Genomic DNA, 21,824 nt, shown 5'->3' on the forward strand with positions numbered 1-21,824 from the left:
ACACCAGGCTGCCACCATACAGCTGGGGTTTTGTAAAAGCAGTAGTGTGGATTGTGTTTTGAGGAGCCACGAAAAACTTCATTCTTACTTAAATGTGAGTTAATCTCTATCACAGCTTCCATTCATCTGACCACGAAAACTTGCTTGTGAGGTGAGTGTTGTAACAATCCAGACTCCTGCCTGGCATGAGAAAACTGCTTTCCTGGAAGAAGTGCAGATCATGGTATTTTCAATTGCTATATGTGTCCCTATGAATAGTCACTCATGTTCCTTTACCAGTGTTAAAAGCAGTGTTAGAAGTATGTTAGATGAAGATGATACATCAGTTTGTTTCATAGGAAAAGGAAGCTGAAAATCAAAAATTGTAACAGGCGCAGGACTAGATTATCTGAAGGAGTTAAAGCAATATCAGCTAGACTTTTCATGAAGGTAGAAATGCAATAGAAAAAGAAGGTGAAAGAACAGGGAGAAAAATAACGAGGACACAGAAAATCACAGGATCATAGAATATACATTTCTAATTGTCGCAAATTTTTTAACTTCACTCTGGGGCAGAGGTAAGACATTCAGTTGCATTAATATGTATATACTGTGAATGGATGATGTGTGTGTATATACTTACATCAGTAGATAAATGACTAAATAAAATGTACTACTTTGAGGGTTTTTTCCCTTTTTGGAAATGGTAATGAACTTTGCACTTCATGATGGAACAGCCTCTTCTTGTCCTCTGGCAGCCTTCTCTCTTTGCAGAGCATTACACATTTGTAAGGGAAATAGTTGTTAAAGAAGATTCTTGCACTGCATAGGTGTTTCTAATATACCGCTTTTATGCACTTCAAAAGTACTAATTGAGCTTATTTCACATTCTTGTATTTTTTTTTTCCTTATGAGCAAAAGAATCAAGCTACTTTTATACTGGTCCTTGCTTGGTTCATGAAAGAAATTATAGGACAAGTGGAGTAGCAAGAGACTGGAGCTGATGCAAGAAGATTCCTCCAGTCCTATGTTCTTATGCATGTCTGTATGTTACTGTAGGGAATGAATAGTTGTTTCAGTATTTTAAGTATTATGTACCTAGTATTGATTTTAAGAATTTTAAGCTAGCTTTCTTGCTTTTGGATGAAGGTAAGTGCTGCTAACCTTAAGAGTTCTTTTTCCTTACTCAGAGGCTGGAAATTTTATTTAGTTATATGATTTGTCCATTTGAAATGAAATGTGCTAATTTTATTCCAAACCACTGACCTCTAGTGGCTAGTTTGCAACTATGAAGCTAAAAATTTTAGTAATATTATGTGCTCCTCCTGAGTCTATCGGCTACAGGAAAGTAATTCTCCATTTAAATTTCTCAGGAGAATAATGCCTCTTCACAATTTATTTGTCCTTTGGCAGTCACTAGCTGCTGCTGGGGTTGAACTGGCTTGTTGAGGACTCCTGCCCTCAGTCTAAGAAACTGCAGGTGAATGAACTGCATGTGAATAACTGAAAACACTTATCCATGTGCTGGAAATGAAAATATTTACTTTTAGTTCATGTAGCTCTTTGACTCAATGGCCATGAAATAGCTTTACAGACCTGCATTGACTCGGAGTGGTGTTATGCAATCTTCTGAAGATTCACCATTCCATGCTCCAGAGGAGTCATTCCCCTTCTGCACCTGCCTGCCATGAAATATTGTCTCTTTTTCTGTGAATTTAAATGGTTTGCCTGGAAAACTTCAAGGCTGTTTGGGATCACTGGATACTTTATGTATTCATACTTTTTTTGTACTATTGGTGTGTAGCTGCTTTATGTTAACTGTATATGTGTAGGATCATAAAAGGTACAAAAATCTGAAGTCTTTCCCTTTTTTCCCCTTCCTATGCTGTATGAGAGACCCACAAAGCAGGATATGAGGGGAACCCTGAAGAATAATTTAAACTATATAAAGTCAATACCATCAGCTCTTCTGGTGGATGTGGGGACATTGCAAGTCTCTCTCCAGTGTATGAACTTGAAATATTTAATGAATTCCAGATTAAAATATATTCAAATTGGCTTTATATTACTTTACTTTTTCCTACAAGGAACACTAAAATTCTTCATTTCTTACTAGCCTTTACATATCACATATTTCTTGCTAGACAGTAATACTGGAAAATTTCATAATGATGGGCTGTTGTAGCTTGAGTAATACAGTCAGTTACTTAGTTATTTTAAATAAACAGGAATGAGTAAAAAAGTTTTCAAAGGTCTATATTTCAATCCAGTCACCTGTCTTTCTTGGTCTGCAAGCAGTTCTACGTAAATTCTTAAAGTGTCTCCATAAAAGAGGTTCTAAATCTTAAAAATGTAACCCTACTCCCTGTTCTTCCTGAAAAGCTGGTAAGGTGACTTAACCTTATATTTTTTAGGCATGGTAATATGCTGTATAAAGAAGGGTTCTAGAGGTTCTGCAAAAGGAGGCCTGAGGAAATGACTGATACGGTAGCAAGTCTCCCCTCTCTTATGAGCACCGTATCAAGAGCTTCACACAATTGGTCCCCTAGACAGAAGTTCAGATGGCACAAAAGCCCATGTTCAAGCATGGTATATAGAAATAATATTTATAATCAGTTTAGCATTTAGCAACTTGAATGTGAATGAGACTACTTTTTTTTTTTTATTATTTTTTTTTTAATTTTTTTTTTTTTTTTTTTTTTTTTTTTTATTACTAGCTTGACTGTATGAAATACAGGCTTAAAGTAGCCAGTTTGAATGTCCTGAGATACCATATAATTTAGGATGTTTCTCTGTTCATTGCTAGTGGCTGATAACTTATGGTTGATAAACTCATAAATAAGCTTGATATTTTTTTCTTAGAATGCTGCAGCTGCATGCCAGAAGCCTTGGTAATTCATTATCAATTGCTTTATGTACTTGGCTATCCCATGAAGAATAGGCTGTTATTGATGCTTTTTTACTTGCTCTGTCTCCATGGGTTTTCAGTGTTTGCCAATATAAAAAGTCATGCACAGCAGCTGATTGTGTAAATCCTGACTGACCACCACACTGTTAGTACTATTAATCTGTGTATGATAATCCAGTTTTATTATTTTCCTTCCTGTTTCATATTTACAATGCCAAAACCAGACAAAAGAAAATCAGTTATTCAGATGGATAAAAGAATATGAAAAAGTTAGTTCCATTTTGTTTTAGAGAGGAAAGAATAAACCTAAGCATCTCTTCTAGAGTACAGCAGTGACTTTTCAGGTACAAATGTTTCAAGACTATATGCTTGCAAACATCTTTATGTAGGGGGAAAAAATAGGGAACTCTTAACTTCCTCTTTCTTTTGTTTTTTTACTCTTAGGCCCTTGCCAAAATAACAAGCAGCCAGCAAAACATATATCAGCTGCATGTTAGACTCCAACTGAAACTGGTGAATTGACCTCACCTGTTCTACTTTACAGCTTGCAGTCAATTTAGTATTTAACTCCAGTGCTGTACATCTGGTACTTAATGATACAGCATCTGTTGCAATACTCCTGATTTATTTGGTATGGCTGCAGTTGTACTACTGGGAAGATGAGTGTTAATTATTCTGTGGAAGTATTTTATTTCAATCTGCTTCCCCTGGGCTTCTAGGAAAACTTGTTTTGGTAATGCTGCTCACTTAGACGGCTGGTAAAGATGTGCCAGCAAACTTTGTTTTAAAATCTAATTGTGTATGTTAAAGACAGGCACCATAATAACTATCCTCAGTGATCAAATGCTTTGTGGGTTATCAGGTACATTATTTATCCAAATTCTCTGTCAAGCTAACTTCTGGTAAGCTCCCATGTTCCTCCCAGTGTGCAAATGAAGACTAGGAAGCTTGAGATATTTTCTCACACATGTAAATCAATATCAAAGCTATACTGGGAAAAAAAAACCCCCAAAAACAACAAACTTTTATAAAAAAGCGCCAGTGGGGCTGATTACAGGCATGGTCCTGAGCCAGGCTGTAGGTGCACAGGGCAGGAGGTGTCACAGCTGGGCACAGGCAGCCCTTACAACCCTGGAGCACAGGATCAGCCACATGGCACTTTCCCTGGAGCAAGACATAATTTTAAATTGTACTTTATCAGCACTGATCTGGTGTTGGGGAAGATGAATCAGGGAAACCTTATAAATATGATTGCTTAGCAAAGGATTCTGAAAATATGAAACCTATAATCGAAATAGAAATGGAAGCTTATTTTGAGTTGTAGGATACTGAGTCTTAGTATATAACCTGAAAACAATAGCCTAGTCAGCTGAAGTAGAATCCCTTTTGATTAAACAATACCTTTCTGCTAGCTAAGGGATCCAAAGGTCAATGCAGCAAAACGGAAAAGTCTAAAGAGTAGTTTTTAGAGGTTAAAATATAACACAGTATGGTAATGTAGTAGTTCTTACAGGCTGTTTGTACCATAGGATTTTGTGTCTTGTATTGGTTGGTCACTGTAAATTAGAATATTCATCACAAAAGGAGATATAATGTATTGTAACAAAGACCTCGCTCTCTCTTGCTCTCTTATCCCTGCTCTCTTACCTCTGCTCTCTTCCCCCTGCACTCTGACCCCTGCCACCTTGCTCTCTTGCTCCCTTCTCTCTTAGCTCTTACCCTCCTGCTCTTTCTCCCTCTCTCTTTGGGACTTCCCTTCAGCCAAGGCTGGTGGCTGAAGGCCTTTTAACCCACGACTCCTGCAATAAACCCACGTGTTTCTAGAATATCTCAGGTCAGCAGAGTTCCTTGTCCCTGACATCCCCGGAAATCATGCAAACAGATTAAGTATACATGCTTTAATGTTATTTATGTCCAGGGAAAACCAATGAACCTGGTGAAGGGTATGGACCACAAGTCTTGTGGGGAGTTTTTAAGGGAGCTGGGGTATTTATCCTGGAGAAAAGAGGGTTCAGAGGAGGCCTTATCATGCTCTACAACTGCCTGAAAGGAGGCTGTAGCCAGGTGGGGGTCGGCCTCTTCTCCCAGGTAACAAGTGGCAGGACGAGACAGCCTGAAGCTTAGGCTGGACATCAGGAGGAATTTTTTCATAGAAAGGGTCATTGGTGAAAGACATTGGAATGGGCTGTCCAGAGAGGTGGTGGAGCCACCGTTCCTGGAGGTGTTCAAGAAAAGACTGGCTGTGGCTCTTTATGCCCCAAGTCTAGTCGACAACGTGGTGCTCGGCCATAGGTTGAACTCGATGATCTCGGAGGTCTTTTCAGCCTAATTATTTCTGTGAACCTATTAAAAAAATTCTCTAATGTGTTTTCACCTGTGCTAAGAGATGTAACGCGCGTACGTTTGTTACACGTGCCCGTAGGTATCGCCCCCCAGCAGGCACAGTGACAGGGCAGAGGCCGCTCCCCAGGCGCTGCGGGGGCGGCGGGGGCAGCCGGGGCCGGGGCCGGGGCCGGGCCCAGGCCCCTTCCCGGGGCAGCCAGGGCCGCTCCTCGGGCCCCCGCTCTTGGGGCCAGGCGCAGGCGCACGCGCGGTGGGCGGGGCGGGTGAGTCAGCGCGGCCCCGCCGTGCCCCCGCACATCCGGGTGCCGCGGCGCCGCCCACCGCCGGCCTCCGGCCACCGCCGCCGCCCGGGGCCACCGGGGCTCCGCCGCCGCCGCGCCGCCCTCCGCCGATGCGCATCGCCGCCCGCCCGCCGGCCGCTGCCGAGCGGCCGCCGCCATGATGCCGGCCCTGGCCGCCCAGCGGCGGGGCTGCCGCGGCCTCTACCGCCTGTACCTGCGGTGCCAGGCGGCGCCGCGGCCCCGCGCCTGCCACGGTGAGTCCTGCGGGCCCGGGCCGCCGCACCGCGCCGCACCGCCCGGCCGGGGCTCGCGGGGAGCTGTGGCGGAGCTCCGCCTTTGCCTGGGGCACGGCGAGCTGCCGGCGCTCGCAGGCGGCGGTGGCAGCCGGGGCCCCTCCCCAGGCGGCAGCACCTCTCCCGCGGCCCGGGGAGCGGCGGCTGGTTCTGAGGGGCGGCTGTAAAACGAAGGAAAATGTGCAAGTGTTTTGCCAGCGCAGTGAGAGGCCGGGTGTCCCCGGCCGGGCTGTGCCGGCCCCGCCTGACGTAAAGGGGCGCGTCATGCCCGTGCCGGGGCCGAAGTTTGCAGTAATTACATAAAATATATTGCCGTCTTTCAGGGTCTGTGTTGCTCTGAGGAGCGAGCCCTGGCTTTTCCTTTAGACCACAGATCTCAGGGAATTTGAATTCTGAGCAGTTTTTCCCCTATTCGTATAGTCACGGTTAAATTGCAGCAAATGCGCTTTTTCTTTAACGTGTGCATGTATTAGTAGGAAAAATGCCGTCTAAATGTGTTGATTAAGTTTCCCCTTTTCAACTGCTCCAGTATCACCAAAGCTTAGGAAACAACACTGCTCGTCTTGTGCCACGTATTTTAGTGTTTTATAAACATGGAATGTTTTATAAATTGGTAATCAGTAAGTTCAGCGAACTGCGTTGAGTTCAGTGTTAAGGGCTTTTGTCACATTGCGACAGCTGTCGGTAAGAGCTCTCCTTTTTTGGGGAAATTTTTCCTTCAGTAAGGCTCAGGTCGGTGCATGTAGACGTGCAGGTGTGCACGTCCACTAATAAAAAGGAAGCTGTTGAGACTTTTGAAGGATGGACAGTTCTGTGAAATATTATCTTTTTTTGGTGAGAGCTGCATTATTCTTAGTTAAGTGGTTATGCTTTGTATGACTTTATTTACCGGCATCTCCTACTTATTTTAAAAAATTATATATATTTTTAGTGAATGCTTTCCAAAGCAGCCAGTTTCCCTGCTGCATTTATTCATGAAGGTTTTATTTACCCTCTCTACAACAGTGTCGTGGTCCCTAAATGAAACTGATTGTTAATACAGGTTGGTCTGTACTGCAACTCTGCTTTTGGATAATGTTTTGAAATGAAAGATTGCCTACCCAGGGTGGTTTCTCAATGGACTTTTTGCATATTTATCTTGTAATTTGTCTGTTGTCAATGCTGCAAAATTTAAGACACTTCCCTGTAAAACGTTTTGTACAATGTTGTGTGCTTTTCTACATGATTTCTGTAGCAGGTGTATAATTCTCACAAAGTTCAGTTTTTCTCCACGGGTAAGGTGTGATTTGTACAAAGTGTGCACAGAGTGAAATGAAATGGCCACACTGGCTAATAATTTTGTAGTGGTCTGTATTTGTTCTTTTATCAATATATGGTTTTTAAAGACTTTGAGGCAGTATGACTAGAATGAGACTTAATGTATCAGAAAGCTGATCTTGTCAAATAACTTTCGTTTGCTTTTTTTTAACCCCTAAGATCATCCAGAGGTCTCTGGGAAAAATGCATACTGGAGTGTGGGAAAATCCTCCTAATGTTAGAATGAAATTTAAAAGTGAATGTTTGAAGGGAGGTAGTCAAAGCATGTTATGTACTCTTGTTCTGTAGTTCATAAATGTGGCTGAAATAAGCACAGGTCAATATTACAAGCTAACTTTCCCTAACTTTTGCTGCCAGAGCAGGACTGCTTTCCTTTCTTTTTCCTTCCAAAATGGCTGCCTGAAACAGCTTTTCTTTTCTTCCCCTTGTTAGGATGGCAAGTTCCAATGAAAAACGGGAGCCTGTCGTACATTCTACCATGTAATCGCCTGCCTGTGCAGTTGATGAGTCAAGTGAGAGTTTATACCTCCAATGGCCAGAAGAAAGATCTTGGATCTGAAGATACAAATGGGTCAGCCCGTGGAGAAACCCTCCATAAAGTTGAAACAGGTAGTACTAAGCTACAATAAAGAGTATTTGTAAAAATGTAAAAGCTTAATATATTTACTAATAATTTTTTTTTTTTTAATTGGATGATATTACGATTGCAGAATTCTTCGTATTTTTGGTTGTGGCATCTGTATAGGAAATTCAAATGCATAAGCAGGGAGGAATGCTGAAATTTATTTCTTTGTTTTTCTGGTAATCTAAAGGTTTAAGTTTAGAGTAATCAAATGTAAAGTGGTGATGGAAAAAATGTGGATGTTGAGTGGGATTAAGTTATTTGAGGGATAAGAAATAGAATGTATTATTCATCTTTCACTACTTTGGTTGTTTATTTGAATTTTTTTGGTAGTATTTCTGGTGTGTTGTGTTAAAGGAATTAATGATAAAGATTGAATGAGTGCCACTATTGAGCATTGTGGCATCCCAAGGCCAGGCTATAAATGACCAGTAAAGAAGGTTGAGCTGTTTCATCTGCTGGAGCTTTCTAATCTGACAGTTGTTAGAACTGCAGCATTCACATTAAACATTTGATACAGAGTGCATAACCTGACCCTCCCTGCTGTTCAGTTGTCAATCTTGTGCTTGTTAGGTTCTTGTGAAATTCAGAACTATCTTGTTCTTGCTCCATTGTAACATCCTCTATTTTTGATGCTTATTAACTGTGGGACTGCACAGATATAGGCTTGGAAGACTGTGCTTAAGAGATAACAGATGCTTTTCAAAATGAAAGCTCTCTTTCTTTGTGCTTTTGTCTACAATGGAGTGGTCTTCTAAAGACAATTTTCTTTTCCTCCTCTGGATAGCAGATATTTGTTCCTTCTTTAGTAACTTGTAAATTCCTGGGTCTTGCAACAGTCTTTAAAAGCTAGTAACTGTAGCCAGCTAAGAGGATTACATTCTGATGTTTGAAAGTACAAAAGTGACTCTTAAATGTTGTTCAGTCTTGAAAGTTCTACCGTATCAACCTCTACTTGTCTGAAAAACAGTTATTGTCGATGGAAGTATTCTCTGTATCTTTTTTCCTCAATGATGCAATGTGGTTTTGTTCTGACTCTAAGCTGAGGTAGTAAACTTTGGAAGGTTACTTGATGTACGTAGATCTCTGTGCATGAATGTAATCTTAATATTTTTGTGTCTTTTCACCACCTCCGAAGTCTTGTGACCCAGTCTTTTTGTTAAATAGTGTTTGTGCTGTTTCTTTTGATGATATAAATGGTTTTGCATGCTTTTTGGAAAGAAGCTGCTACTTTGTTTTTGCAAAGCACTTCTAGCAGAAGATTTTTATCATGAATATGCAGCTGCTTGATATTTTAAACCAGGTAAGAAAAGAAAGGAACAGCAAAGGGATTTTGTTTCTTTTATTTTCAAGTGAAAGGGATGACTGTTTAAGGAATGCTAGTTAGTTATGGTACAACCTTATTTGCTGCGTAGTAAAATCAACTTCAAAAATTTTAAAGTGTTTTTTTCCAAGTATCCTTGAATTGTTATAAGCTGTAGTTCTCAGTTGCTTTTAGGGCATTAACTAATTGCCTGATTGAAACATAGTTATGTAGTCAAAGCTTCAAGAGAATCTGATCTTTAAATCATTTAAGTACTAGGTTAGGCTAGGAGTACCTCATTACTTAATACTAACCTGCTAAAGGAAGTATTTTTTTTTTTTTTTTAGTATGTCATTTTTGATTTCATGAGTGATTATGAATGTGTAGTAAACCTCCAGTGTTATAGAGTGGTAGGGCACAAAAGAGTGGATATGTTGGGTTGACATGTTAGAACCATAAGGTTTTTGTTCTGAAAGTTATGTTGAGATGTATGAGACAAGGATGAAATATTTGTTTGAATTTTCAAGTAGTATTTCTGGTTTGTAACTAGAAATATCACTAAAATTACTGGAATTTGTAGTTTTCCAAATATTAAGATTCATTTCACTATTATAAATTATATTTTGTTGTTTTTTCTAATAGAATCATATCCTCAAGTTTCAAAACCAGCTAAAAGACTTTGTTTTCATTCCAGCTCTAGCTTGTTACATATAAGTTGTGGATTTTAGTTTAAATGTTCTGTGTTTTCAGGAGCTAACCTTTTGTAAATGAAGAAGCTTCCATCCCTTAAAACTGAATCCCAGCTTGGAAGCTCTGAAACACTCTGATACATAGCAGCCATAAGCCATATAGAATTAATTATATTAACTAACTTAAAGTTTTGCATAAAACTTGTCCCAAACCACAAGTGCACTGTTAAAATATATATTTTTTTAAAGTCAGGGTGCTTTTTGAAATATGTTGCAAATTGGTGTTTTTCTGCAAGCTGCTAGGAGTTTACTGATCAATGCCATATTAAATAGTTACTTTTGTTTGTTTGTTTCTGTCGTTGGAGAGTTTTAAATGTTGGAAATCTGGTAAATACATTTTCTCATTGTCATGGTGCAATGCAATATTAAGATATATTCTAATGTTGTGTCAGTCAAACTCTTTCTTAAAAGGAAAAGAAGGTGCTTCCACAATTACAGTGAACTTGAATTTATTTTACAGGACAAGATACAGCCAATGCAGGCCAAAAACAGTCTTCACCTAAACAGCCAATCCAAGTAAAAGGTAAAGAAATACTTAGTGTATTGGAGCTTTACTGCTGTTTGCTGGTAGTAAAAATAAAGTGTAAGGAAACTGTGGCTCCACTTCAATTGTGTAAGCAAGCTGTGTAAGTAGCATTTTAAAACACACTTGTGTTCCAACTTTGTTTGGTACTGTTTGTTTGAAAATGACTCCTAAAAAATCAAACGCAGCAGTATTCCTTCTAATTACTCATTCTTCCATGTTTGTTTGTACTTTTCATTTAAGCTGCAGAGTTCATCAGGAAAAGACTGATTTGTTTTCTCATGTGTTGTTGCAGTCTGTCCCCCTTGTGTGTTTTTAGGCATGTCCATTCCCTCTCTCAGACTTATTGTGGCTAAGCTGAATATTTGATCTTTCCCGTTCCTTGTTCTAAGTCTTCCTCTGTTCTTTCTTATTACTGAGTTAATCTAATCAGTGTTGCTTCTAAATATATTTTGACCACATGAACTGCCTAATCTGAGTTCTGTAAAATTTCCATTTGTGTATAGTAATGTGGTGGGCTTTACACAGGCTGGAAGCCAGGTGCCCACCCAAGCCAGTCTGTCAATCCCCTCCTTAGTTGGATAGGGTAGAGAAAATGTAATGAGAGACTTCTGAGTTAAGATAAGGACAGGGGGAGATCACTCAGTTTGCCCAGTTACTGTCATGGACAAAACATGGCTTGAGGAAAATCAGTTGTTTATTGCCAGTCAAATCAGACCACAGTACTGAGAAATAAAAACTAAACCTTAAAACACCTTTCTCTAACCCTTCACTTCTTCCCAGGCTTAATCTTCTGCTTTTCTCTGCCTTCTCATCCCCAGTGGTTCAGGGGAATGTCAATTTCTTTAGATTCATTGTCTCTTAGTATATATGTGCAGGGAGAAAATGCAAGGTAGGAGAAATTTTTGTGAAATAATTGTGAAAATAGATATGTTTCAGCAAGAGTTTTCCCTCTCTTAGTTAAAGATGTGCAAGGAGAAATGTGTATGTTAAGGATTTTGTTAGTGGAATTCTAATATTAAAATGCTGCTCTGACTTAAAAACTTACTGATCCAAGTATTACTAAGTATTACAAGTACAGTAACATTTTTAAAGGCTCACTAATGTTAAAAAAATGTGCTTTTAAAAAAATGTTTTGTTTACATAATCTTTGTTGAGCTTGTTTTCCTCTTGGAAACACGAAATAGGTTTTTTTCCCCTCCACATTTACTACAGTTCTATGCATTTATATTTTACTTGAAGCAGGGGTAATACTACTTTTACTTTTACTTGAAGTAGGAGTAATGTTGAGATACTGTGCAATATACAATTACAGTACAATATATACAGTGTACAATATATGATTTTAGTGAAATTTACCTGTATTTCTGAAAGATTAATTAGTAAGTGTTTGATAAATCCTTAAATTGTTTTTTTAGTAAGGTTCATATGATTTGAGTGTATATTTGTTTTAAATAAGAGATGGAAAGTGTTCTTGATTAAAAATTATCAGCCTGTTCTAACCATAGTAAATAATGTACTATTTTTAGGAAATAGCTAAAGTTTTTTTCATTGCCTTCACTCAGGAGCTTTGTGGGATGAATGTGATTATTGAGGGAATAAAAAAAAAATTAAAAAACGAAAAAATTGTTTGAGTCCAAAGTGGATGAGAGAAGTCATATTATTATGATAAATTTTGATGGCTGTACTCTTAGTGCATCATGGAGAGTCAAACAATATGTTTTGCTATTAAGCTTCAAAACAGAAATAAGACAATGTAGAACTCTGGGAAAATTTTTCTCAAAGTTTTTAAAAGCAGTATCTTCCTGTAAGTATCCTGTGACTTAAGGAATAGTTCTGCATGAGCTATAGAAATCATGTCAATCCTGTGATTTGCAAGAAGTTCATATGTGCTGTAAAGTCTTCTCACCAGTAGAATCTGAGCTTTTTGTTTCAAGTTGTGTTCTGTAATGTTATTTACATTACACTATTAGTTTGTGTTTTATCCTCCCAAATGTAACTAGTCTTCCAATAAGCATGTTTTTAATGTATGTTAGTGTACAGTGATTTACATTTGAGAATGAGATGAAGTTATGTACATACAGACAAGCAGGAAATAATAGCAGAATTTTTAAATTCCATTTATAGTTGTTTTGAATAGGTGTGGTATTCTTTTCCTTGTGCATGAAAATCTGATGTGATAAGAGTACATCATCCAGAGTAAAAAGCATTATAAATAAAGAATGTATGTTTTTAATTCTTATAAATGCCCAGTGTTAATTGTACTAATTTTGAATGTAATAGTTGAGAAAAATGATGTCTACAACGTGTCTCATTTCTCTGTGCTTTGGAAAGGTCAAAAGTCCTATCTGCAGAAAGTGGCCTTGGTTATTGGAAAAAATAGAAATGGAGCAGTGTGTTGCTGTTTCAGTTGTTAGACCAAGGGTTTGCAAATAGCCATATTTGAATGCTATTTATGTAGCCAAGCACCATCTCTGACATCAAAGTTGGAGAAATAGTTGACTGTGGCATTTAGGTTTGAGAACCTTGAATTACAGCTTAGTAAATGACATTTTTGGAGGTAAATCATTCTATTTCTATGGAGGTAAATATTCATTTCCACACTGAGGAAGATACCTTTCACTTCACTGTCAATTTTCTGTATCACTGGGAAGCATTCTTTTTCAGATTTCCACTAAGAGATATCACAATATGACACTAGATTGGATTACTTCTTGAGGTTTCTGCTTTAGTCTTCTGTGAGTGACTTGTGTATCTATTTTTTTTTTTTTTTGAGTGAAAGCAGTCCTTAAAAAAAGAGAGTATGGACCAAAATACACACAGAATAACTTCATCACTGGAGTCAGAGCAATAAATGAATTTTGTCTTAAATCCAGGTATGATGGGTTTAAATTGAGATTTAAATTTTGTATATTTGTTCATATGTGCATGAAGTATGCTTTTGTAGTGTACTTAATTGCAAGTGGCTGAACTTAGTCTTTGCTTATTTTTACAAGGGACTAGGAGCTTGCACTTTATTTTCATGTTTCAGTACTTGCTTCTTAAAGTAGTTTATTTGTACTTATGAGACCGTAAATCTAATTGGGGGGCAATACCCCTGTTCCTCCCGTTTTTACATAATAGTGTAGATGCCCTCAGCACAGGAAATATTTTTTGTTTCCCCAAGTAGCTTTGTTATCTTCAGCCTTTTGCAGCTTGTGCTGAGAGTGTAAATTTTGGGATTAAATCTCTTAAATTTTCTTGTCACATGACTTCTGATTTCCATTTAGGGAGGCGAATTCATAAAGCTTCTTGTTTAGTGTATGTGCACATTATCAGTGACATACAGATCATTCATTGGATGTCTTATTATTTAGTATTTATACTTCTGGATGTGAAAAACAGGAGTTTTGAATAGCCTGCTAGAGATCACTTGCTTCATGTTGTTTGTCTGTTCTGTTTGAAGTAGACAACTTCACTTTTTTTTGTACAACAAATTAATAATATCAAAGTTGTGGATCGTTACCCAGACATGAAAGTCAAATTAGAATAATATGATCCTTTTCTTACACCGAACTCTTTGTCCACTTCCTTTAGTGATTTAGACCAGCTGAGAAAAATCAAACGACGAAGTCCCCATGATGACACTGAGACTTTCACGGTGTACCTGAGATCGGATGTAGAGGCAAAGTAAGAACATTTAAAAAGGATGATATGAGAGAGAGAGAAAAGAGTTTTGAAAGTCAGCTTTGCAATGTGAAAGGGCAATAATGTTTTTCATTTTCTATCTGAACACATTTTATATCCTGATTATTATATTTACATTGTATATATAACATTGGATTGTATGGTTTTATGCTTGAAAAAAAATTTGCATAAATAGAAACATTGTAAAGTTACTTTCACTTCATGCAGGTCTCTTGAAGTTTGGGGTAGTCCAGAGGCTCTTGCCAGAGAGAGAAAGCGACGTAAAGAGGCAGAGATCAAGTACAGAGAAAGTGAGTATAGAGTTTTCAAATACCTTGAAATGTAGCAAGAAACTATAATTGTTAGAAATCCACAAGGTAGTGTTACTTTACTGAAAAAATGTAAATTTGGAACTAGCAATTGCTGACTAGGTTTTATGGTGTAATCTTAGAGTAAAATGTTACTGTCCATGCAGATACAATCTTGCAATTAATAATTTTTGTGATACAGCAAGAACATACATTCAGTGGAGATCTGTAGTCATGGTCTTTGGGGGAGGGAGGCTTTCAATTTTTAGATGACAATTTGCATTTTCAATGCTTTTGCATTTTTTCTAATTGTGAATTTTGAGTCAAAGCTGATCCAAATCTTTATACCATCCTACTATTCAATATTTTTTTCCTCTGAAAAGAATTCAGCTTGCCTTTGTGTTTCAGAAGGGGAAAGTACCCCCAAAAATTACTCCATATATTTTTGTGAAATATGATTTTTGTTATCCTTGTTGGTATTATCGATAACATGTACAGCCAAATCAGTAGTTTGTAATGAATTTGCATCTGTCTAGTCAGTTAAAATCACACAGGAGGCAATACTACTTCAAGATACTACTACTATTACTTAGTCCAGTTGTCTACCTTAGAATGAGAGGTCTTTTTTTTTTGAAACAGTAGTGCCACTTGAACACCTTTCTGTCAAAGAAAGCTAGAACTGCAGACACATGTTAAGGTATCTGTAAGTGTACTGAAAGTGCAGTCAGGAGCCTCAAATTTTTTATTGACCTGAAGAATAATTTTTGGATATAAATAAAATGCCTGAATTTGCAGAAGTATATTTTTAGTTTTTCCTTCTGTGCATTATCATTCGTTGGTAGAAATGGTTACAGTGTTTAGGATCATAACAAATTGTATTTGGCATTTTGCATGAGTGTATAACTACACATGTTTCTGATTAACAACCTCAAGAGAGGAATTTTTTCACAGATAGCTCATCTAATTCTTGTTAGAAGTTGGCTGCTGCATAAAAAAGTAGACTTCGGTTCCTGAAACCACTGGTTGCTAGTACACATTTATGATGTGAATTTTGTACTGCAGATCTGTTTAGAAACCAAAGGCTGTTGTGGGAATACAAGGAGTTCTTTGGAAATACTAAGGTAAGGACATTTTCAAGTGTTTGGCTAGAAAAGTGTTGTGAGATGTGTTATGACACCTTTTGAAGGAAAATTTGTGTAACTGAATATTACTGGAAGGTTTTTTTGCATTGTAATATACCAGATGTATACCTCATTGTTACACAGTAGTAAATGTTATGATGACAGCATGAATGGGTTCCTGCTGTGACAGTGCAATCCACCAGTAAAAGGTTCTTTTTTCAGTTGCCTTCTTATCAAAATTGCAGCTGTACTCCTGATTTCAAGTATAAGCTGTTACTGTGTGTACTGAATATATTGTAATTAAAAAAAACGAAGTAAGTTTCTTTAAGAAAAAAGCCCCCAGAAGATGAATGCTTTTGTCTATGCACTGCTGGCCCTTCCTCTTTGCTTAAGCAGACACACACCCTAGATCCAGGTGCTTGGATGTATAGAATGACTCCTTAGCAGGCTCTGGGCCTTATGGCTGTGGTGGCCTCTGCTTGAGACTTCGTTGGATATTTATCTTTCTAATAGCCAACTATTTGTAGAAATATATAAGACCGAGCTGCAGTTTGGCTGAACATTCAGTAATAAATTAGTTGCCTTCAAGAACTTTTGCAATACAGGGTACTGCAAAGTTTTTTATTTAATACTTTGTATGGTAGCTCATGATATCAAGATTTAGATATTAAATAATCTCTTATTTCTTTATGTAGCCACGCTCCAGTACAGCAGCTATGTTTTTCAAGGGACCAGGGAAGGTGGTAATGGTAGCTATTTGCATGTAAGTAAAAAAAAAAGAAAGTTTTGTTTATGCAAGTAAAAAGCAATTTATATTATCCTGGAAATAGGAACAGTGTGTGCATTTAAGATAAAGATACCTGTGTCTGTAACTAAAGTTAATAGATTTATGTGCTTATTGTTGATAGGAGAGAGTTTATGTGAATACATTGATCAATACACAGAGGTCAGGTATTGAATATATCTCTGATGAGAGAAGAGCAATTTTTTTGGAGTTGATGAGACTATACAGTTTCTGAAAGTAAAAACTAAAATTTTGAAGGACCTGAAGAAGCAGGTATTTAAACTTGTACTTTTTTCTTGCTCCTCCTTGAGGGGAAGCTTTTCATACATTTTAAAGAAGCTTCCATATAACCAACAGAAAAGAATTCACTTCTCTTTATACTGTTATTTCTTTCCTAATTGAAAAGGGGATGTGTTTGGAGTTTTTTATCTTTCACATGTTTTACATGATCCTCATGTAAAGCAAATGATCACAGAGACTATCTGGCATGAAATAGGAGGAAGTGTGTTAAGTTTCTCTCAGGAAATGAAGGCCAAAACTTACTTGCCATGAAACCTTGCAGTTTCTAAATACATTTTGTTTTATAAAAGCTATTTATTTTTTAAGACATTGTTGATATAACTGAGCATAATGGAAAAAGGAAAATACTTTTTTTGGCCTAGGAAACAAAAACATTTGGAACAGGAAGTAAGTCTTTGGGTTTTTGCAAAACTATATTCTTTTATTTGGGGAAGAAAAATACAAAGCTTATTTGATGAAAATCTCCCTCCTTACTGAGTATTCTGCTACTAACTATTCAGAGCCTTCTAAGTTTAAAACACGTAAGAATTTTTAGCATGGATGTTTCTAATGGAAGTGAAAGACTGGGGATGTTCTGAGCATTTCTACCTCCTTCTGTTCCTTACACTCCTACAAAGAAAGCAGACCTTTCCTCCTGCTTTGTAGATAGATCATTGCTGTAAACATTACATTCTTGTCATAAATACCCTTTGATTATTGGGACTTATTATATATGAATGCTTGCCAGGAAAAGTTTGTAGAGACAGTTATGGTGTTCAGTCATCTTTTCGTGGAGCTGTTTCAGAAGTTCAAGCTACTCTTGGAACTCAAATATCTGATGGCTTTTCGGAGATTTAAATCAAGGTTGCCATCAGTACTCCTTTGTTTGTGGTCTTTTTAATGGCTTTTGGCTTTGTATCAAGAAGGATCAATCTGTCTTAACTTTTCCAGTTAGAATTATTTGGTAGACTTTTAATGAACTTCTGGCTTCCCTTGTGAGGATGAAATGTGGTTCAGTCAAAAGCAGAGTTGTTCTGTGAATCTGTGTGTGAGGGTACAGACTGGCTGCACTGGAACACTCTGTGTTAATAGGTTTGGTTTGTGTTCTGTTAAGATTTCCTACTATTGGGTCTGTGCAGATAGGAATAAGCTAGCTAAATTAGTCAGTTCAGTCCAGTATAATAGAGGAAATACTTTCTGAAATGGTGGTCCCTGATGTAAAAATGTGATTTTGTTTCCAACCAAATCAGAGCATATTAGCTGCCTGCTCAGAATCTGCTGGCTGTGCTTCCTCTAACTTGAATATGGTTTCTGGCACATGTTAAAATGTGCCACTAGTTTCTTTTAACAATTTATTTAGATACTTAAAAAATTGACAATAAATGAAAGTCATGTTGAAAAAGATAGAGGAGGATATTATAACTGTAGTCTGATTTTCTGTGCAGTGTGTTTGTAGTAGTTAACCTGCTGATTCTGATAATGTTTGAAGTAAGAATGTAAGTTTGGACTTTAGTGTTAATAGTTACCTTTGTGCAACATGAGACAATGTTTATTGCAGTAAACCTGTAGCTGTAAAAATGTCTTCACAATTCACACTGAAAATCTTAATGGAGAAGTTCCATAGATAATTTTTACAGTGTAATCTAATGACAGCCTTGTCTTCTTGTCTGTTGTCTCACATTTGTATCTTACTGAGAATGACTCAGACTGAGGTTGAAGTAGGGAACCTTTGCACTATAGTATTGGGTGAGGGTGTGTAGGAGGCAAAGGATTGAAAAAATAGAAAAGGAAGTTGTTAAGACTTATATTCTCCCACTAGTAGAAAATCAGTTGTTCTGAGTAGTGAGTGTGATGGTAATTTTCAGAAAGTATAACTTATTTGGGGCTGCTTAGAAGTTAATGATTTCTGAAGAATAAACTGTGTATCTTTATCAAGTTTAGCTGAAAGGACTTCCTTCACAGTAAGCATGCAGAAAATCTCTATGAATTATATGTCTGCACAGCTCTAATTATTAAACTGATATTTGAGTTTACGCCTTTCTGGCAGATAACTCATGATGGTACAGCACTTCTGGTTTTGCTGAAAATATTAAGCAGCAAATATTCTGTTATTTCTTCTCTTTGTTTTCAGAAATGGGTTGAATTTTTTCTTCAAGCTACTTGCCTGGGTTTACACAGGTTCTGCAAGTATGTTTTCAGAAGCCATACATTCTTTAGCAGACACATGTAACCAGGTAAGTATTTTTTTCCATTCTACTCAGTACTTGTAATAAAAGTAGGAATAAAGACAGATATTTACAGTAGTTGTAGTGCACTTGAATTAAAAAAAAAATAGGACTCTTCTTAATTTGTATTAATGTAAAAATGAGAAGTCAGAATGTAGAATTTGAAGTTGTTTAGAAATAAGTTGGAAGAGGGGAGTTGCAGTAAGAACTGTACAGCTGTTTCATGGGTCATGAGTGGTACTTAAGTGAAAATGATTTTGGTTAATATTTTGGTTAAATGTTAACATGAAATGCTTCTGTTGGTTATTGTAATACAACAGACTTTGTTACTTACTCATCTCTAGGTAGACTAAGGATGAGAATTTGAGCATCTTGGTTTGTTTTTCTATTCCTAGATTACTTATCAGCCTCTCACAGCACAAATAGCCACATGTGTGGCACGTTTTCTTTGAGAAGTGGAGTGGCAGGCTCACAATTGGATGTGTGATATTAGTGTGCAGGGATAAAATTGAAGTTGTTTTCTCTACTGTTTTCTATAGTGTGCTTGAAGCATATGTTATGAGACCTTGAAGTGATATTGCAAGGCTTTGGGGGGGAGGAAAATCAACCCTTAAAGAGAGGGTTGAAGGAAAGGCTCCTGCAGCTCAAGCAAGTGGAGTCCTTGGGTAGCTTGTAACTCATAAAATGCAAGAGTCTTCTGCTCCTCCAAATTAGAGGAATCTGTGGAACATTAGAGCAGACTGAATATCTTGAAAAGTCTAGTAACACAGTTTTGGCAACCTTTTTGCTTGAGTTGGACCCAGTATGCTTCTTCGTCCAGACAGACTGAGTTGACATCTCATGTTTTGTATGATGGTTTCACACAACCTTTCAGCTGTTCCACATGTTAAGTGAAGGCAGGGGTGCTCCTAATTCAACCGATAATACTTAAATTGATGGGGAGACCAGCCTTAAAGTGTGTGATTTTTCACTTTGCCAAATGTGTCAATGTACAGATGAACCTAGTTTGATAGGGGTATTACATTCATTGGAGAGCTGTTTTTTAAATATCAAAGTTGAACATTCCACTGAAATGTGGAGGGTTTTTGTTTTTTCAGATAATTGAGTGTGTGGTTTTGGGAAAAACACAGGAGAAACCTTGCTGTCTCAAAGCCGCTTGCTGCAGCTAAGACTAAAGTATCTGCATTTTAATGCTTGTTACTATATTTCATTATCTATAACCTCAAACAAAATGAATGCTTTGCAAAATTCAGTTCTAGATTTATGACTTACTGCATCAACAACTTAATACCTGCCTAATTAAATATATCCCAGATAGGCAATTTAGATAGCAAGAGGTTATTTCTTCCTTCAAAGTAGGCTGAAAAGTTGCAGTGTAAGGTTAATGCTTTAAATGTTGTCATCACCATACTACACCACAGTCTCAGTATAATTTCTCTTCAAGAGGGATTTATTTAAATAGCTTTGCTCCCTGAGCAACTTCATTCCTTTGTGCTGAAGCACAGCAAAAATACTTCTGATTGCATGTAATGTTCATTTTCAGTTGCAATTCTAAAATTATAATTAACAGTAATTATATATACACACCATATAATTGCATGTATATTATATATGTAGGTATAACTAACAATTTTTTGGGAGTAGTAGATGACAAATTTTGAGGATTTTATTCCAACTCTAATAGGATATCAGTAGCAAAGCATATAGGCAGTTCAATAATTTGCATCTGCCTTTACCTTTCAAGTTCAGTTGATACTGAATGTTTCTAATTTTTTTTTTTTAACCTCTTGTCTTAAATAGGCTTTGCTAGCTTTGGGCATCAGTCAGTCTGCAAGGACACCTGACCCTAGTCATCCGTAAGCTTTTTGAGTAAATAAAAATTTTGGTAACTATATATAGGAGTAAGATCTGTTCTTGTTTGTGCATCACCTTGTTCTTTTTCATTTGCTGTTTTGTGTTATTGCTGAAACATACTGTTTCTGGTTTTACAACAGATAAAATAAGGGGTTTCTTTCAAGCTCCAGGAGTTGCAGTTTCAGTGGCTTGGTGCATGTGGTGTTTTTTTTGTGGTTCTTTTTTTTTTTTTTTTTTTTTTTTTTTTTTTTTTTTTTTGTGGTTCACTTTTGCTATGTTTTATTTTAATTGACATTATTTCTCCAAGTTTTTCTGGGCTCTTTTGCCTCTTCCAACTAACAGATCTACTTTTTAAACACTGTTCATGTGAATCACAGGGTTTTAAAAAAAATAAAATTACTGTCCTCTTCCTTTTTTCAACAAAGTGCTTTTATGCAAGCTAGTTATTTGTACCATAAAGAGCTGTGCTTTACATAAACTGCTCTTTGTATCCTGTAATTGGGATATTACTTAAAAAGTTTTCACAAGTTCATGAAACATTTAAGCTGTACTCTCCATGATATTTTCTTGGTGTTGACCTGTTTTACTCCTCATGTGTTTGGACAAGTCATTCATTCTTTAGGTACTAGTTCAAAAATATGTCTAATTTATGGAATTAGTTATGCTTTTTTCATTAACAGCATCGTAAAATCTGAAAAATTAGAATCTTCAATTTGTACCAATATTCATCATCTCATTTTTCCCTCACTTTTCCCGTTCTTCCTCCATATAGAAAAAAGAAACAAACTGTTTGTAGATGGAGTTAAAACCAACAAGGAATAAACACAAACTTCTAATACTGCTTTAATTCCTCCACTGCACCTAAAAACTGCAAGTGTCAAATGTCTGTAGTAAGCTCAACTACTGAGAGATGAATAAATTTTATTCCCTTTAAATTAGCTTTAATAATTATGTAGACTGGCTACTCACTAAACTTGAGTCAAGTCCTCGTTTAGAAGTAGCATTTCACTAAAATCTAAAAGTGACACATGTTGTTTATTTTGTGGGTTTTTTTTCAGTTGTAAAGTAAAATCTTTGTTCATTTTACAGGAGCTAATACCGCTGTTTATAAACAAGTTAGAAAAATATTTATGTTTGATGTCCTTGCATGTATTAGATATCCTTTTTCAAGTCAGGTTTTTTCCCCCCGGATTAAATTGGATTTAGCAGCTTTGTCTTAAACAGATGCCAAGTCATATGATGATAATTTAAGACATGTAAAAATTAATG

General features: G+C 37.0%; 1 protein-coding gene across 1 annotated transcript in view; it reads left to right on the forward strand.

Moving 5' to 3' along the window:
* Nucleotides 1-5,668: 5,668 nt before the first annotated feature.
* The window catches only part of SLC30A9 (solute carrier family 30 member 9), a gene marked incomplete at its 5' end in the record, with an annotated part of 30,857 nt that continues 14,701 nt past the window's right edge, over nucleotides 5,669-21,824 (forward strand). The window contains 10 exons of the mRNA XM_083861240.1: nucleotides 5,669-5,765; nucleotides 7,554-7,730; nucleotides 10,256-10,318; nucleotides 13,095-13,194; nucleotides 13,895-13,987; nucleotides 14,213-14,295; nucleotides 15,355-15,413; nucleotides 16,109-16,176; nucleotides 18,608-18,710; nucleotides 20,502-20,557. Of these exons, the coding sequence (XP_083717366.1) occupies nucleotides 5,669-5,765; nucleotides 7,554-7,730; nucleotides 10,256-10,318; nucleotides 13,095-13,194; nucleotides 13,895-13,987; nucleotides 14,213-14,295; nucleotides 15,355-15,413; nucleotides 16,109-16,176; nucleotides 18,608-18,710; nucleotides 20,502-20,557 (899 nt within the window). The remainder of the gene's footprint in view (nucleotides 5,766-7,553; nucleotides 7,731-10,255; nucleotides 10,319-13,094; nucleotides 13,195-13,894; nucleotides 13,988-14,212; nucleotides 14,296-15,354; nucleotides 15,414-16,108; nucleotides 16,177-18,607; nucleotides 18,711-20,501; nucleotides 20,558-21,824) is intronic.

Source organism: Zosterops lateralis, assembly GCF_965231275.1.
Source record: "Zosterops lateralis genome assembly, chromosome: 5".
Lineage (NCBI taxonomy): Eukaryota > Metazoa > Chordata > Aves > Passeriformes > Zosteropidae > Zosterops > Zosterops lateralis.